The sequence below is a fragment of the Brassica rapa genome, chromosome A03 (genome assembly GCF_000309985.2).
Source record: "Brassica rapa cultivar Chiifu-401-42 chromosome A03, CAAS_Brap_v3.01, whole genome shotgun sequence".
NCBI lineage: Eukaryota > Viridiplantae > Streptophyta > Magnoliopsida > Brassicales > Brassicaceae > Brassica > Brassica rapa.
The window spans coordinates 34953171-34970834 of record NC_024797.2 but is presented as its reverse complement, the minus strand read 5'-3'; the positions used below and the strand labels follow the sequence as shown (position 1 = coordinate 34970834).

General features: G+C 39.5%; 2 protein-coding genes and 1 pseudogene across 4 annotated transcripts in view; 1 reads left to right on the top strand and 2 right to left on the bottom strand.

Annotated features, from left to right (window-relative positions):
* The window catches only part of LOC103848277, a 38928-nt gene extending 33510 nt beyond the window's left edge, over window positions 1-5418 (bottom strand). Inside the window, exon 1 of the mRNA XM_033288221.1 lies at window positions 5128-5418. The gene's annotated coding sequence lies outside the window, so the exon portion shown is untranslated. The remainder of the gene's footprint in view (window positions 1-5127) is intronic.
* Window positions 1-16611, top strand: part of LOC117132693 — a 27635-nt pseudogene extending 11024 nt beyond the window's left edge.
* On the bottom strand, window positions 5309-17664 carry LOC103848275. 3 transcript variants are annotated; one of them, XM_033288232.1, is made up of 5 exons: window positions 17405-17657; window positions 16864-17094; window positions 16623-16702; window positions 13283-13418; window positions 5309-6829 (listed from the first exon to the last, which is right to left on the bottom strand). In XM_033288232.1, the coding sequence occupies exon 5, from the start codon at window positions 6485-6487 to the stop codon at window positions 5426-5428; it is 1062 nt and encodes a 353-aa protein (XP_033144123.1). In that variant the 5' UTR covers window positions 6488-6829; window positions 13283-13418; window positions 16623-16702; window positions 16864-17094; window positions 17405-17657; the 3' UTR covers window positions 5309-5425. The 3 variants fall into 3 exon arrangements, with proteins under 3 accessions (XP_033144123.1, XP_033144125.1, XP_033144124.1); XM_033288234.1 differs by lacking the exon at window positions 13283-13418 and having other exon boundaries at window positions 16842-17094; window positions 17405-17664; XM_033288233.1 differs by lacking the exon at window positions 13283-13418.

The window sequence follows — 17664 nt, the reverse complement described above, 5'->3', positions numbered from 1 at the left end:
CCTTCACATCGCTCGACGCCAAAGTCACAGCAATGAATGAGAGGCTGAGGACTTACGAGGATATGCATGACCGTTTTATATCACCAGTCAGGATAGATTTAAACAAATTGTCTAGTCAATTACTTGTGGAGTTAAGAGGACCCTGGATCGATGGCAGGAAACCTGTGGAGTTACTTCCTTACACAGCAGCAGAAGTTGACAAGATCACATCCAAGATCTACACTGCTCTAGACAACATGGAGGAACGACTTGACAAACGCTGCGATGACATCTACTTCCCATTCGACAACAAAATCAGTGGACTAGACAACCACGCAGAATGGCTACAGAAAGAAGTGTAAGCCATTCAGAGGCAACTCGCAGCTCAACATCAGATATCAGCATCGTTCGACAGGACAAAGGCAAAATTGATCAACGACAACTCACTGAGAATCACATAATCGCATCGATCGCCGAGTCTACAACAATCGGCGAGCAGCTGATACACAAGACAGTGGAGTCAATGCAAAAGGAACTGACAGATCTTTCAGCTTACGCCTATGACAACATAGGCTGGCACCAGGTCAGCATTGACAACATTCAAGAAAGGCTACAGAACATCTACAATGTACTTGGGAAGATGGATGACAAATGGACGAGAAATGATGAGGCCACAAGAAGTTTCATTGCATCTTGGTCCAGAATGCGCAGAGATGACGTGGATGCTTGCTTTCCAAGAAGCAACTGCTTCTCCACCCAATAGCCAATCACTACCACATTCAAACTAAATGACTATAACCAAGCGCTGAGTGGGAGGCAACCCACTATTAGGTATTTTACTTTGGTTTTATTAGCTAGCATTTAATTTCTTTCGTCTTATTTCTTTCAGATTTAGGAGACCCAAGTAGGAAGACCTTTATATCGACCGACGACGAGACGTCGACATCGTTCGACATAGGCAACCACACGACGATCAATGTAACACTTACCCATCGATCGATATCTAACACGGTCAGATGTATCCTACCTACTTGTTACATTTCGTACATTATACACTTTTCATCATAACTCCGGCTGAGTTACACTGGGACAGTGTAATTTCAGTCTGGGGGAGATTTACTGATATAATTTATTTTATTCTTACGTAAAAAGGAATTTCAAATAAATTATGCTTAGCTATCGAAAATAGGGACTATAATCTTATACTGGTTTAAACATGAATATCTAACCAATCTTTAGCACCATTTTAGATTTACTGATTGCAGATAGCACTAAAGATGCTAAAGCAGATCAACCTATCAACTACACACTTGCCTTGAACCGTATGAAGTAACCAAAGCTGATTTCCAACACTAAACCTGACATAACCGCTTATCTTGGGGCTTGGTATACAAGGGATCGGATTCTTCAGATAGGTCTGGAAGGTAACGCCTGGTTTTAGATTATTTATCACATTTTCTCTCTCTAGATTTCGACCCTAGATTAGTTCTATTATTAAAAAAATATATATATATATATAATAATAAATAATAAAAAAATATAAGAAAGATCTATTGTTTAATTAGGATGAGTCTGAACAGGACTTGGTGGCTAAAATCATTAAGGCTTGATTCATAAAGACTCAAATAAAAGAGTTCGAAACGGGACTTGGAGGCGGCAATCTTCAAGGCTCGCTTTCGCAAAGAACTCTTGGTTATAGGTCAAAAAGAAGTGAACAGAACTTGGTGGCAACTACCATTAAGTTTTGATTCATGGAAGCCTGTCCAATCTTGGTCACTGATCCTGCAATCGAAGCAGACTTTGACTCAAGAGAGAAATTTAGAGAGAGAGAAACTAGGAACTAACTTTTACCTGCAGCTCCAGAAACCTGTCTGAAATCCTTGCATCCTGTGATCGATACTCCCAAGGTAAAGCATTCACTTTATATTTATGCTAAGAAATGAAATCAGTAGAGGGGATGTCAGACGTGAATTGATGAGTTGTGTTATGTTAGAAATGGTTGGTAAGCTAGGATATTGCATAGTGTGCTTTTGTGATTAGGACTGTTTAAATGTGGTTGCAAAATTGTTGAGGAAAGATTTCTATGTTTTTTAAATCTTAAGTTCCCAAATATTTTCAAACCTCTTTCAGAGAGACTGCCTGTTTGTTTTGCTTGAGGACAAGCAAAAGGGTAAGTCTGGGGGAGTTGATATACCCTGGATTTGACCTATTTTTATCCATGGGTATATTACTATTTTACTATATATATATCTATGTTTTCTACTCTTCTAGGTATGTTTTCAGGTTCAGGTGCATTTCGGAGTAAAGCTATGACTTTGGAGCATTTTGGAGCATAAAGGACATTTCACCCGAGCTGACCACTTAGAGGTCGACGAGAGGAAGAATAATCGATCGATTCGCATCAGTGCTGACGATCGATATCAGGAAATGCCTTGACAGATGAAGATCAATATCGATCGATGTACACATGTACCGTTGATCGATGTCGAGACACCAGACGCAACATTTTGGATTCAGCAGACTTAAAAACCAAGGCCAAGCCAAATTACCAAAATGCCCTGACGAGTTTTTAACCTAGTAGAATATATACTGCCTAAGTGTTTGAGCGCAGAGAGAGCTTTTTCTTTTCTAGACCTAGTTTTGTTACAAGTTTCATTTGGGAGAGAAGATCACTTGTGATTGGACTCCTTGTTTCATTTCTTTATCATCTATTCTATGAGTTTCTATTTACCCATTGATATGAATTGCTTCGCTATGTCTGAGTAGTTCAACTGTTAGATCCAGGGTTCAGATAGGTTTGTGGGATTAGCCCCAAACTATAGATCTGGCTTGTTGTGATATTCATGATAGATTTGTACTCATTGCTTGTTTTAGCCTAGCTAACTAGAACATGATCATAGGATTGCATATTCAAGCACCCTTGTTATCCCATCCTGACATCTATCTATCATACTAGGATTGCTAGAGGGGGCTAACCGCCAATTTAGAATCTAAGTAGAGCATTTTCATACTCGCGCATAGGCCTGGCTAGAACCCATCGATCGATGTCCTCAACTGACAATCGATTGATGTTGGCAAAAGTGTATTGGTCGACGTCTTAATAGACTATCGATCGACACTCTCTTGTGTCTGCATCTAACCGGTTAGACACAAGATCTAGTCTGTTAACCAGTGGTACATGCGACAGCTTATCACTGAGTTAAGCGAATGAGCTTTAATATATCATGCATGCAACAGTAAGACATCTATAGGAATTATAATCTCCAACACCTTAATAGTGGCCCTGCATCTAATATCATTTCCAACCTAAGTTACATTTATCATTTACTCGCTAGTTACTATTGCTATTTTATTTAAAACATTACAACCTTTAGAATTAATAAACACTAGATTTAATTGTTCTCTACCTCCTTGTGGATTCGATCCCTAAGTACTACATCTGAACCTCTTTTGATGACAGTAACACTCCTTAGGGTAATTTGAGTGGTATCAAACACAAATAGATAGAGTAATAGAAATAAAGGAGTTCAAGATCTTCTCTGTTTTGCAGTCTCAGATCTATCTCTCCAATCCTAAGCGCTCCTAATGGTAGCCAAAATGCTCCTACTCCAACACTAGGTCTTTTGCAAGTGTCTGCCTAGAAATGATACAAAACCCTAGTACATATAGCCTAACAGGTGGCTAGGGACTTAAGTTGTAAATAATAGATCTTCTGGGAAATGAAATCTTTTAATTTGCGATTTCATCCGTGTGACTGGGTATCGATCGATGCACATATATTTATGTCGATCGATGGTAAGTGATTATGATCGACCGATATTTCTCTTCAAGCGTCGATCGATTTTCTTTGCGTAAAAGCATTCCAAAATGTCCCAAAAGTATCATTTCCTTCCATCAGGTGAATAAACCTGTATTAGCTTTGAAAAGACTCTAAAACATGATTAATACATCTTAAAACCTTTATATACCATGTATAAAAACGGGTGGAAATCATGGCATATCAACTCCTCCAGACTTATCTTTTGACTTGTCCTCAAGTTAAACCAACGGACAATCTCTCTGGAAGAGGGTTGAAAACATCAGGGACTCACAAATTTGAAACATTGAAATTATCACCTCTATAATATTGCATTCCACATCTAAGGTTCCTTCTTACAGATATACATTATGCATTATGCAGTATCCTAACTTAGCAACCAAAATCATCTAGCCAACAATCTTAACTAATCTTATTATCAATCTCCTCAACCAACCTCATTTCTTAATGTAAAAAGTGTAGGCTTTACCTTGGGAGTATCGATCACAGGATGCAAGGATTTCAGACAAGTATCTGGAGCTGGAGGTAAAAGTTAGTTCCTAGTTTCTCTCTCTCTAAATTTCTCTATTGAGTCAAAATCTGCTTCCATTGCAGGATCAGTGACCAAGATTGGACAGGCTTCCATGAATCAAAACTTAATGGTGGTTGCCACCAAGTTCTGTTCATTTCTTTTTGACCTATATCCAAGAGTTCCTTGCGAAAGCGAGCCTTGAAGATTGCGTCCAAGTCCCGTTTCGAACTCTTTTATTGGAGTCTTTTATGAATCAAGCCTTAATGGTTTTAGCCACCAAGTCCTGTTCAGACTCATCCTAATTAAACAATGGATCTTATATTATTATTATTATTATTTTTTGGTGTACTCACTAACTAATCTAGGGTCGAAATTTAGAGAGAGAAAATGTGATAAATAATCTAAACCAGGCGTTACCTTCCAGACTTGTCTGAAAAATCCTATCCCATGTATACCAAGCCCCAAGACAAGTAGTGAAGTCAGGTTAGTGTTGGAGGTTAGCTTCGGTTCTTTCTAACAAGCTAGCAAGTGTGTATAGTTGACTGGTTGATCCACTTTAGCATCTATAGTATTATCTGCAGTCAGTAAATCTAGAATGGTGCTAGAAAGTGGTTAGACATTCAAGTAGAAATCATTAGTTCATAATCCCCTTCTTGACTCAATAAAATTATTTTTGAAAAGATTTTTGACAAAAACTTAAGACAGTGGTGTTAGTAACTACCTCCCCCAGACTTAAATTGCACCGACTCGGTGCAAAGTGTCCAGGGGTAGGTTAAAATCAAGTTAGATGTTTGAGAATGTTAGAGTGAGAATGAAGTACCTATCCGTACTACACATCGATCGATGTAATCCTCTCCATATCGATCGATGTTACTCGCCCAGAATCGACCGATGTAATACTCTCCATATCGATCGATGGCGAAGCACAAAATTTTTTGCATGTGCTTGGAGTCAAACTCGAAGTTCGTTGCCTAATGTTAGCTCTGTTAGACAACCAAGCATAAGAAATAATAAGCATCCTCAAACATAAAATATAAGTTTAAAAACATAAATCCTACAAGTTCAGAAAATAAATAAACAAGTTCATAATAAGAGGAGAAGAGATAGAGATGTGAGGACTAGTCGGTGTCCTCATCAGTCGCCTCATCGTCCTCTGGGGAAGGGTCTCTGCGTGCTACTGGTGCTGGTGCCTGCGCTCCTGTGGCTCTCCTGCTCCGACAAGACACTCTAGCCCAGATGGCCTGAAGAGCGTCCACCACGAACCTCTGAAAGTCTCCCTGGTCGTGCATAGGGATGTCCGGTATGTTCGGGAAGTTGGGGAGAGGAGGTGCCTGTGGGTCCTGAGCTCTGGTATGGCGAATGCTGGGAGGTCGGCGTGACATGTTCCGCGGGTTGCGGAGGAATGCCTCGTCTGGCATGCATCGAAGCTGCTCCACGTTGTTGCCGAAGTCAGTGATCATCCTATCTGGTAGGGGTAGAAGGCGATGCTCATCGCGGATCCTGAAGCGCCAGAGTTTCCCTTCCTCGAGCCATAGCGAGTGCACCAAGTGCTGCTCGTCGAGGAAGGCGTGGTCGCGGTCGGCAGAGTGAGAGTCGAGGCGGATGCCGAGATACTGAAAAATCGGGGTCAGAAGACTCCCAACTGTCTCCTTCTTGTTCTTACCCTTGTTGGTGAAGGGCTTCTTCTTCAGCTCCACCAAGTGCGCGGCAAAGACAGCTCCGAGGTTCGGCGGGCTTACCTCGCCGTCCTCGTCCAACTCAACCAAATCCACCATGCCGTTCACTGTGCAGAAAAGTAGTGTGAGCTCCTTTATCCTGACCTTGTTGGGCTCCATCTTGCAAACCAGTGTGTTTGCAAGGAGCCGTAGGAAGTAGCGAAGTGCAGGATGGCGGATGTCTGATAGCACGGCCCTGTTCGTGTCCCAAACTCCTGTGCCGACGATGTCCCAGAATCCGTCGAGGTGTGTGAAGGGTGGGACCGTGTAGGAGGCGATGCTCTCATCGAAACCGTAGATGCGGCAGAGCTCGGAGATAGGGATCCTGTAGCGTGTCCCTCTGGCGAAGAAGGTCAAAGTGCCATCTCCTGCTACCCTCGCAGCTGAAGTCCTGTAGGTGACCTTGACGGTGGCCATGAACTGGCGGACGACATCGGGGTAGAGGTCGTAAGCGCGAGAGGGCATGGTACATAGTCCTAGCTGTGTGATAATGTCCTTAACATCTCCCTCGATCCCGAGCTTCTTCAGGATGGGTCGGTCGAGGAATTTGGTGGGCTCGATAGAGACTCCTAGCCAGGCATTGTAGAAGAGGCTGTCGTAATCGTCCCAATTATCGGGCAGAGGACGCTGACGGCACTCGTTGCTGTTGATCGCTGCCTGAGGATCATTATAGCCCGGGACATCGAATGGTGTGTTTTCGGCGCAAGGACATGTGTGACGCTGTGGGTTGGAGGAGCTGCTAGTCTCGTCGAACCTCCTTTTCGACCTAAGTTATCTGTTTCGTGCGTCTGTCTCTGAGCTGCTCATCTGAAACCAAGAAGAAAAGAAGGTTAGCATTGTCGATAAAATGTAATATCGATCGATGGGTTGTACTGAACATCGATCGATATCGTCGTGTCGGAATAATCGGACAAGAGAGCATCGGTCGATGCGAACAAGTTCATATCGACCGATGTCGAATCGCAAAACCTGCAAAATCACTCAACTCCGAATCGCGTTTATACGAATCAAAAGGCATGGAAATCACAAACCGAACTTTAGATAAGCAATATGAACTACAAAAACATCTCTCAATCACACTAAATCAAGCGTTCTAATCCAACTCAAAACGAAAACCCTAATTTTTTGAAAAATTGAAAATTTCGAGTGCATACCGTGAATGTTGATTTCGGGAGTGGATTTAACAATTACAAAGTGAAAAATCGAGTGGAATTAGGCGAAGAACGGACAAAATCCGTCAAGAATCGAGAGAGAAAATGGGTGTTTTTGTTTTCGGTTTCGTTTGTGAGTGTGGAAGAGGAAGTGGGCTGATATCGAGTGAAATTAGTGTTAAAACCGTCGATATGCCCGCATCGATCGATGGCAGTAATGCCTCGTCGATCGACGTCTTCTTTAAAGACAGATTCTAATTTCTAATTTTTCTAAATAATGCTAATATTAAGAAATACGGAAATTACTATTACTTACTAGTAAATATAATTTATTAATTTTAACTAATGATTTAAATTATTATATTTATTTTTTATAAACAAAAAAATGGGTTGCCTCCCATTCAGCGCTTAATTTTTAAGTCTTTAGCTCGACTTCCTGATTAAACTAATTATCAGGTTCATACAACACCATGGGCATCTTCGCTGGTGGTTTTGCCCAATAATGCTTAACTCGTTGGCCATTCACTGTAAATTCCTGGCCTTTATCATTTTGTAAGTTGATAGCACTGGAGGGTTGAACGTCCGTTACGGTGAAGGGTCCAGACCAACGAGATTTTAGCTTTCCAGGAAATAAAGTTAATCGACAGTTATAAAGGAGGACTTGATCATCCGGCTCGAAGTGCCGGGATATGATCTTTTTATCATGATAAGCTTTAGTCCTTTCTTTATAGATTTTTGAATTTTCGAAAGTTAAATGTCTGATTTCATCAAGCTCGTTAAGCTGGATGAGTCTCCTTTCTCCAGCTGGTTTGATATCAAAGTTCAAAAGTTTGGTAGTCCAAGCTGCTTTTTGTTCCAGTTCGAGTGGTAGATGACATGATTTGCCATAAAGGAGGTGGAATGGTGTCGTTCCTAACGGCATTTTGTAGGCGGTCCTGTAGGCCCAAAGTGCATTATCTAGTTTCCTAGACCAATCTTTTCTAGAGGTTCCTACGGTTTTCTCTAAGATTTCCTTAATTTGCCGGTGAGAGACTTCTACTTGTCCACTAGTTTGTGGGTGGTAAGGTGTAGCTACTCTATGATGAACACCATTCTTTTTAAGAAATCTATCAAAGATTTTGTTAATGAAATGAGTTCCACCGTCACTAATGACTACTCTTGGAACTCCAAATCTTGGAAAGATTATACTCTTGAAGAGTTTACTAACAACAGATGCATCATTGGTAGGTGAAGCTACTGTTTCGACCCATTTGGATACGTGGTCTACAGCGACTAGTATATATTTGCTTCCATATGAAGACGGGAAAGGTCCCATAAAATCGATACCCCATCAATCAAAGACTTCAACTTCAAGAATGAACTTCTGTTTCATTTCATGTCTTTTGCTGATTTTTCCACGTCTTTGGCATCTGTCATATTGGATTATAAATGCATGGACATCGCGAAAAATGGTTGGCCACCAAAATCCTGCTTGGAGAATTTTCGAAACCGTTTTAAAGGTAGCGAAATGTCCTGCATAATCAGCTCCGTGACATTGGTAAATAATGTCTCGAATTTCAGCTTCGGATACGCATCGTCTGTATTTGCTATCAGAACAATGCTTATAGAGGTAAGGTTCGTCCCAATGATAGCGTTACTTCTCTGAAAAATTTCTTCCTCATATATCCCTTGAGTTCGTCTGGCTCGACCTCAGCTGCCAAATAGTTAACTATGTCGGCATACCAGGGTCAGTTATCCGAGTTTCTACCGATCGCGTTTACCTCCCGTTGTGATAATTCCTCAGGTGTGAGATTAATCTCATCACCGGAAACATTAACTTGTAAACCGAAGTTGATTTTAATAAACGGGGGTTCGTGATTTTGGTTATCGGGGAGATGAGAAATTACACCAGTCTCGTCATCGATCGATATATCACAAAGTGAATCGACCGATATGCCATCTCTCTCATCGATCGATAGATCTTCAGATGTGAGAGATATTTGACCGACAAAGGATGTATCTATGTGTGAAACATTCTCTGTGGGAAAGAAATCGTCTATAGGGACATCATCCTCTATCCTTATCCGGAAAAGATGGTCAGCGACTCCATTATCTACTCCTCTCTTATCGTTGATCTCAATGTCAAACTCTTGGAGTAGTAGAATCCAGCGTATGAGTCGAGGTTTAGCATCTTTCTTTTGCATTAAATATTTGATGGCAGCGTGATCAGTGTGAACTATCACTCGTGAGCCAATCAAGTATTGACGGAATTTTTCAAAAGCGTAAACTACAGCTAATAGTTCCTTTTCTGTTGTTGCGTAATTCCGTTGTGCTTCATCAAGCGTGCGGCTGGCGTAGTAAATGGCATGTAGCTTTTTATCTTTCCTTTGGCCTAATACTGCTCCAATTGCAAAATCACTCGCATCGCACATGATTTCAAAAGGAAGATTCCAGTCGGGGGCTTGTACGACGGGGGCAGTAATAAGGGATTTCTTTAAATCTTCAAAAGCTTTCATGCATTCGGGGGTAAAATCGAATTTAATATCCTTGCATAGTAGGTTATTTAAAGGTCTAGCCATTTTGCTGAAGTCCAGTATAAATCTCCTGTAAAATCCGGCGTGTCCGAGAAAACTTTGTACGTCCTTAAAAGTTTTGGGTGGAGGTAAACTGGTCACAATCTTAGCTCTATCGACATCTATTCCAGCAGCGGAAACCCTATGTCCTAACACTATTCCATCATTTACCATGAAATGGCATTTTTCCCAGTTTAGGACAAGGTTCTTTTCTTCGCATCTTTCCAATACTTTGCATATATTGCCGAGGCAACTCTTAAAATCTGATTCATAGACTGAAAAATCATCCATGAATACCTCCATGAAGTCCTCGATCATATCCGTAAAGATTGACATCATACAACGTTGGAAAGTAGCGGGGGCGTTACATAGACCAAATGGCATTCTGCGATATGCGAAAGTTCTATAGGGGCATGTAAACGTTGTCTTTTCTTGATCATCCGGGTGTATAGGAATTTGGAAAAATCCGGAATATCCATCAAGAAAACAGTAATACTGGTGATTAGCTAATCTCTCCAGCATCTGATCAATAAAGGGAAGGGGAAAATGGTCTTTCCTAGTAGCGGCATTCAATTTTCTATAATCAATGAACAGCCGATGACCAGTAACGGTACGAGTCGGAATGAGTTCGTCCTTTTCATTCTTTACTACAGTGATACCTCCCTTTTTGGGTACAACATGTACGGGGCTTACCCATTTGCTATCCGAAATAGGGTAAATAACTCCAGCATCAAGGAGTTTTATAATTTCCTTTTTAACTACTTCTTTTAGATTCGGATTCAATCTCCTTTGCTGTTCTATTGACGGTTTAGCGTCATCTTCCAAGTTAATCTGATGCATGCAAAGATCGAGAGAGATTCCAGGAATGTGATCAAGAGAATACCCGATCGCTTTCCTGTACTTGCGTAATTTATTCAGCAATAAAGCAAGTTCTCCGCTAGTGAGATTGGCGTTAATAATAACAGGGTAGGACTGGTCATAAAGGTAAGCGTACTTAAGACCGCTGGGTAGAGGTTTTAATTCTACCTTTGGTGCTTTATCTTTAGACCAATTTGATTGCGAGGGAGGTTTTCGATCGACGGTATCTTGAAGGTATCGATCGATGACAACTTCGGAATCGTCATTTTCTTCTACGTTCGCAACTTCGATGCTAGCGTCCATTAGTCGCATGTAATCGTCTCTCCTATCTGATATGCTGAAAACTTCATTTTCCACGTGGTTAAGGGTATCTTCTAAGGGGTTGTCTGAACACATGTTTATGAAAGAGTCTCTTTCATCCTCAGAAACTTTTTCCACGTAGAAGGCCTGGTCATCTATTAGGGGTCGCTTACTCAGTTTTCCATATCAAAAGTCATCGAGATATCCCCTATGTTCAAATTAATTCGTCTTTCTTTGACGTCAATGATTGCTCCAGCTGTAGCTAGGAATGGCCGACCCAGAATGAGGGGGTCTTTGGGTTCTTGTCTGTATTTCAACACAAGAAAATCCGTAGGCACGATGCAATCGTTAATCTTTATGGGAACATCTTCGAGAATTCCTTTGGGTACCCTAATAGATCTATCAGCTAAAACCAGGGTGATCGGAGTTGGCATAAACTCTTTATATCCTAACGTCACTGCAACAGAGTAAGGCATAAGGTTCACGCTAGAGCCGAGGTCACATAATGATCTAGGGAAGCGCTTGTTTTTCTATTTTACAATCTAGGACGAAACTACCAGGATCTGATCTCTTCGTTGGAGTTTCTCCTTTAATCATAGCACTTACTTCTTCTGAAATCATCGTCACACTATGTTCTGCAATTGGATAGTTTGGAGATGTCATATCCTTTATATACTTCTTAATCGAAGGTGCTATTTTTGTAGCATCACTAAGGGACATCTCGACAGTAATCCTATCTAAGGCTTTCTTGCAGATTGCATTTTCTAATGATTTCTTAGTTTGCATTTTAGGAGGAAAAGGGGGTAAAGTTCTATAGACTCTTTCAATTATGGGCTCGGGTTGAGTAGACCATCGATCGACGGGTTTTTCAGGTTGTCGATCGATGGTAGGTGTTTTGGGGCGATCGACGTCAGTTCTGTACTGTCGATCGATTTCAACCTCAATCTCCGTATCTTCTTCTAGTTCTAAGTCTATTGCCTTTTCCTTAGCCTTTTCGGCGGTGGTTTTCCGGTTCTTTTGAGATGGATTTGGGTCAAGATCGTTAAGAAGAATAGGATGAGAGTTGCTTTTCCCGGTCTTGTCGGCGTCGTCAGGCTTTCCAACATCTGAGTTATTCCTCGTATCTGCTGCGAGGTTTTTCCCGCTACACAGCATTACGGCACTGACTTGACGTCTTGGGTTTAGATCAGTTCTTCCGGGAAGACATCCAGCGTCTCTCTTTATGGCCGTTGCAATCTAAGCTACTTGACCTTCTAATTTTCGGATTAGTTCTCCTAAAGAATCTGGTTTCTCCATCAATTCTCCGTAAACCATATTTATCTTTCGGTAAAACTCCGATTTTGTCTTACGGTTGCCAGTAAGAGCTTGTCTGATATTGAACCTCTCTCTTCCGGTACGTGATTTTAAAGCAGTGTCATAAGCTTGGGTAAAGCTCTCGATATGAAGCACATAGTAGGGATCAGAGCAGTTCGTTTCTTCGTCCGAATAATCATCGGTGTCAGAAAAAGCGTTGTCGTCGATCTGGGCTATATCACATCGGTGTTTGTTTTGAAGAAAGGAATGAAGGGATTTAAGGGAATTCTTAATTTCTATTATATCAGAATTGTCTTTTGGACTTGTAGTTTTTTCTATCTCTTCATCCATCTTTTCATAGGATCTTCCCGTTGTCATATTCTTGATAAGGCGTCTAGCTCCTTCGGGATTCCTAGTGATGAAATTTACATCACTCGCTGTATCGAGTGTGGTTTTATAGCTCAAATTAACACCTCCATAAAAGATGTTAAGAAGCTGTGGTTCTGAATAACCATGATGGGGACATTCAAGTTCATAGCCTCTGAATCTTCCCCAAGCGTTTTTAAATGATTCTCGTGGACCTTGGCGAAATGTAGAAATTTGCTTTCTTACTTCCCACTAGCGTTCACCAGTGAAAAATTCTCTAAGGAAAGCTCTTCTAATCTCTTTCCAACAAGTGAGTGATCCTGTTGCTAAACAGTTTAACCAAATGAGGGCTTCTCCTTCTAGGGAGAATGAAAATAGTTTGCAACGATCATATTCATCTGGTATTAATTCTTCCAAAGTTTCAATGTGATCTTGTGGGGGTTCTGGGAGGGATCCACGGAATGGGTTTTGACGAACCATACGGTAGTAATCTGCGTTAAACTTAGATTTCTTGGTATCGTCTCCTGGTATTTTAATAGCGGACCTATTGGAATAGGTCCTACCAGGATCAAGGTAGTCTTGTATGGACAATTTTATAGCTTCACCTTTAGTTAAGGTGGAATTTTCCTTAACAGGGATTTCAGTCCCCTGTTCAGTTTGGCCAGTTTCATTGCTCGTTTGACCATTTAGTTCAGTTTGAACTACTTTCTCATTAGCGGGCTTGGTAAGAGAAAACTTACCTGCTTCCGGCTGGGCGGTATTGATCGATGTTGGCAGCTCTGTATCGGTCGATTCTTCTGACTCATCGTCGCTTGATGGAAACGTGTCTCCGTCGATCGATGGTTGGTCGCGCTCTATGTTCTCCATTCTTTGTGTCTGAGTAAAAGATTAAAAAAGAAAACTTTAGCAAGATTTTCGTAACAAGTCTATACTAAATTCTAAATTAAATCTAATGGTAATAAGAAAGAGTCCCCGGCAACGGCGCCAAATTTGATATCACTCAAATTATCCTAAAGAGTGTTACTCTCATCAAAAGAGGTTCAGATGTAGTACTTAGGGATCGAATCCACAGAGACTCTAGGATTACTCAACAGACTTAAATAATTAGAAATGAAGACAGACTAAAAGATTTTAATAGTTTTAAAAGCAGTAAATGATAAATCGAAAACAATAGTGATTCAATAGATTGAATTGAAGTGGTTTCAAGATTGGGAAAGCAGCTAGATTCATGCAATTCTCAGGTATAAAATGTATGCACTTAGTTTAGAGTAAAAGGGTTTAATGGTTCTTGAACTAAACACTGATTTAACCGGATAAGTTATCTTCACTAGATCTCGGATCTCAACTGTCGTATTTTGATCTCGAGAGAGTGTCGATCGATGTGACATTATGTACATCGACCGATACACCTTTGTAACGATCAACCGACAGAACGATAGTTGCGTCGATCGACGGTTATTCTAGCGAGCTTTGCGAACGGGTTTAACTTGTTCTCTAACCTTCTCAGACCAATTGTCGTTGCGCCTGAGTTAGTTAGATCATGCAAATGGGTTCAGGTATTGAGGGGAAACGGTTAGTTGGACTCAATTGATCCTAAGATCTAAAATGGAGGTGATCAATCTTAATTTTAGCATTAAGTTCATAAGCAATGAAAGAACAATCAAAACACCTTTTTAATAGTCATATTAGCAGTACATAATTTCAACCATGGTGAGAAACCTAAATCTAACAATTGATTTACTCAAACATATTCATGAGAGACAAAGTCATGATGGTGTGAAATAAACTCAAATGAAACATAGAACACAAATAGATAGAGTAATAGAAATAAAGGAGTTCAAGATCTTCTCTGTTTTGCAGTCTCAGATCTATCTCTCCAATCCAAAGCTCTCTTAATGGTAGCCAAAATGCTCCTTCTCCAAAACTAGGTCTTTTGCAAGTGTCTGCCTAGAAATGATACAAAACCCTAGTGCATATAGCCTAACAGGCGGCTAGGGACTTAAGTTGTAAATAATAGATCTTCTGGGAAATGAAATCTTTTAATTTGCGATTTCATCCGTGTGATTGGGTATCGATCGATGCACATATATGTATGTCGATCGATGGTAAGTGATTATGATCGACCGATATTGCTCTTCAAGCGTCGATCGATTTTCCTTGCGTAAAAGAATTCCAAAATGTCCCAAAAGTTTTATTTCCTTCCATCAGGTGAATAAACCTGTATTTGCTTTGAAAAGACTCTAAAACATGATTAATACATCTTAAAACCTTTATATACCATGTATAAAAACAGGTGAAAATCATGGTATATCAAGGCGTCTCTAATCATTTGGGATGAAGTACCAATGATGAGCAAGTATTGTTTTGAATCTTTGGACAGAAGTTTAAGGGATCTGATGGGGAATCACCATAATAAGCCTTTTGGTGGGAAGGTTATTGTGTTTGATGGTGATTTTCGACAAGTTCTTTCTGTGATTACTGGAGGTAGTAGGGCTGAGATTGTGTTGGCTGCCATGAATTCATCATATCTCTGGGAACATTGCAAGGTTCTGAAACTTACTAAGAATATGCGATTCTCTGCAAACAACATCACTGATGAAGAGGCAAAAGATTTGAAAGAGTTTTCTGACTGGATTCTGGCTGTTGGAGATGACAAAATAGCAGAGGCTAATGATGGGGAGGCCTTAATTGATATTCTAGAAGAGTTTCTAATTATGGACCCAAAGGATCCTACATAAACTATTTGTCATGCCATTTATGGAGAAACTGATTCACTATGAGGAATTAAAGATCCTAAGTTTTTCCAATTGAGAGCAATCTTATGTCCAACTAATGAAGATGTGAATATGATTAACGATCATATGCTATCTACACTTGATGGTAAGGCAAATGTTTTATTTAATTACATGTATGTTCATTATTTTTTTATGGACACTAATTCCATCCTAATTTCGCTATTTTTCACCAGGAGAAGAAATGATTTATACTTCTTCTGACAGTATAGATCCATCTGATACTGCTTCAGACAACAAGAGGCCCTCAGTTCGGACTTCCTAAACATCATTAAAGTTTCTGGTCTACCAAACCATAGTCTAAGATTGAAGACTGGCTGTCGTGTTATGATGCTTAGGAATATTAATCCTAACGAAGGTTTAATGAATGGAACAATAATGCAAATAACTCAACTTATGGATTTTATGGTGGAAGCTAGGATCTTAACTGGTAATAAGGTTGGTGAAATCGCTTATATTCCAAGATTGTTGATCACTCCAACAGATAAAAGACTTCATTTTAAGAAGCGTAGAAGACAATTGACTTTAGCAGTGGCTTTTGCAATAACCATCAACAAAAGTCAAGGACAATCATTGTCTGAGGTGGGATTATTTCTTCCTAGGCTAGTATTTTCTCACCGACAGCTTTATGTTGTCATTTCAAGGGTTACCTCGAAGAAAGGTTTGAAAGTTTTGATTGTGGATAAAGAGGGGAAGCCACAAAGGAAAACTACTAATGTTGTTTTCAAAGAAGTTTTCAGTAACCTTGAAAACAGAGAGGAGTGATGGAAGTGTGCTAAAGCGAGTTTGTTCTGTTTCATTAGTTTGCAGAGTGCTACTGTTTTGTTTGAGTTTGGTTTTGTTTCATTAGGTTGCAGCGTGCTACTGTTTTGTTTTGGCTCGACTACATTTGATTTTATTTTTCATAGTAATTTCCTACTTGAAGCCTAAATAAATTCAGTTTGTTTTTTTGTTTTACCGGACACAAGCAGCTCTACTTTATTCTATGAACCTAATAGATGTCTTAAATCAAATAACATGTTTCTGATAGACATGTTTTGATCCCAAAGAAAATATTGTTTATCATCAACTCAAACTAATCCTTAATCAAAGAGATTTCAAAAAATCATCCAATACTAAATCATCAAACCAACACCAGATATGCAACAATCACTATCTTTTAATATCAAAGCAGTCAATTCCATAATTAAATCTAAGTATTTGGACCTACCTAAACCAATAACCCTATAATGATTCTACTGTTTATTTCACGGTTCCTCAATTCATGTACATTGAAGATAGTACTAACCTTAATTTTTGAACTTGGTTTTGTGTACTATTCCAATAAATAATTTGCAGTATCTCCTTTATCCAATCTTCTGCAATAACCTAACCAATATTTTACGAAATATGAGTTTGATCTGTTAGCGTAAGTTGAGAAGAATACATAATTTAAAACAAAAACAGAACAAGAGGAAAATCATGAGTGTTTGTAAGAAATATATTGATGTAACGTGGAAGGGTATACATATTTGGTGAAAGCACTTTACTTTTTGATTATGTTTTCTCAGGTTTGTTTTCTACCCTGATTATGTCTTTATAAGATTAAACTTATTGCTACCTGTCCAGAAAAAATAAAAACTCCATTATTCAATAACATAAACAAAGGGTTCTCAATGCTGATTATACAAGTTAATAGAACGACCTAATTTTTTAAAAATATATATAAAAGCGAGTAAACTTATCTTTTCCATTGCAATCCCTTCTCCCCTCGGTGATATCTGTTGACAATCACTCAAATATATGACATAGGCACATAATAACAAATATATTAGAACTCTGAGATGACTACAACCTCAATAGAATTTTAGTTACATCTTATACTACCAAACAACTGCAATTTTGTCTCAGGCTACAAAACCCAAACTTTATATCCATCTACTGTCTAAACTTTTTTTGTAAACATCAAACAGAAGGAATCTATAAGTAGAGGTGAGAGATCTATCAATACGAGAAAGATATAGAAACAGATTTAGATTTGACTGATCGGAGAATATTAAGGTTTACAATCAAAAATCTAAAGAGTCTAACCTCAAAATAGAAGATCGATTGACTTTGGTGATAGATTGAACGGTTTTGATTCGGTGAATTGATCCCTTGATGTCGATTTTTCATTCACAAAAAAGAAGAAGAAAGGAAGAAAAAACTTTGCAGAATGGCGTTTGCATCCCTTGATGGAGAGCTCAAATTTGATGTTGTATTCGACGGATCATCGAAACCTTGATAAAATTAAAAGGATGGATAAATATTGATGCCAATTTTGTTTTGATTCCACAGAACGACCGAAAGAG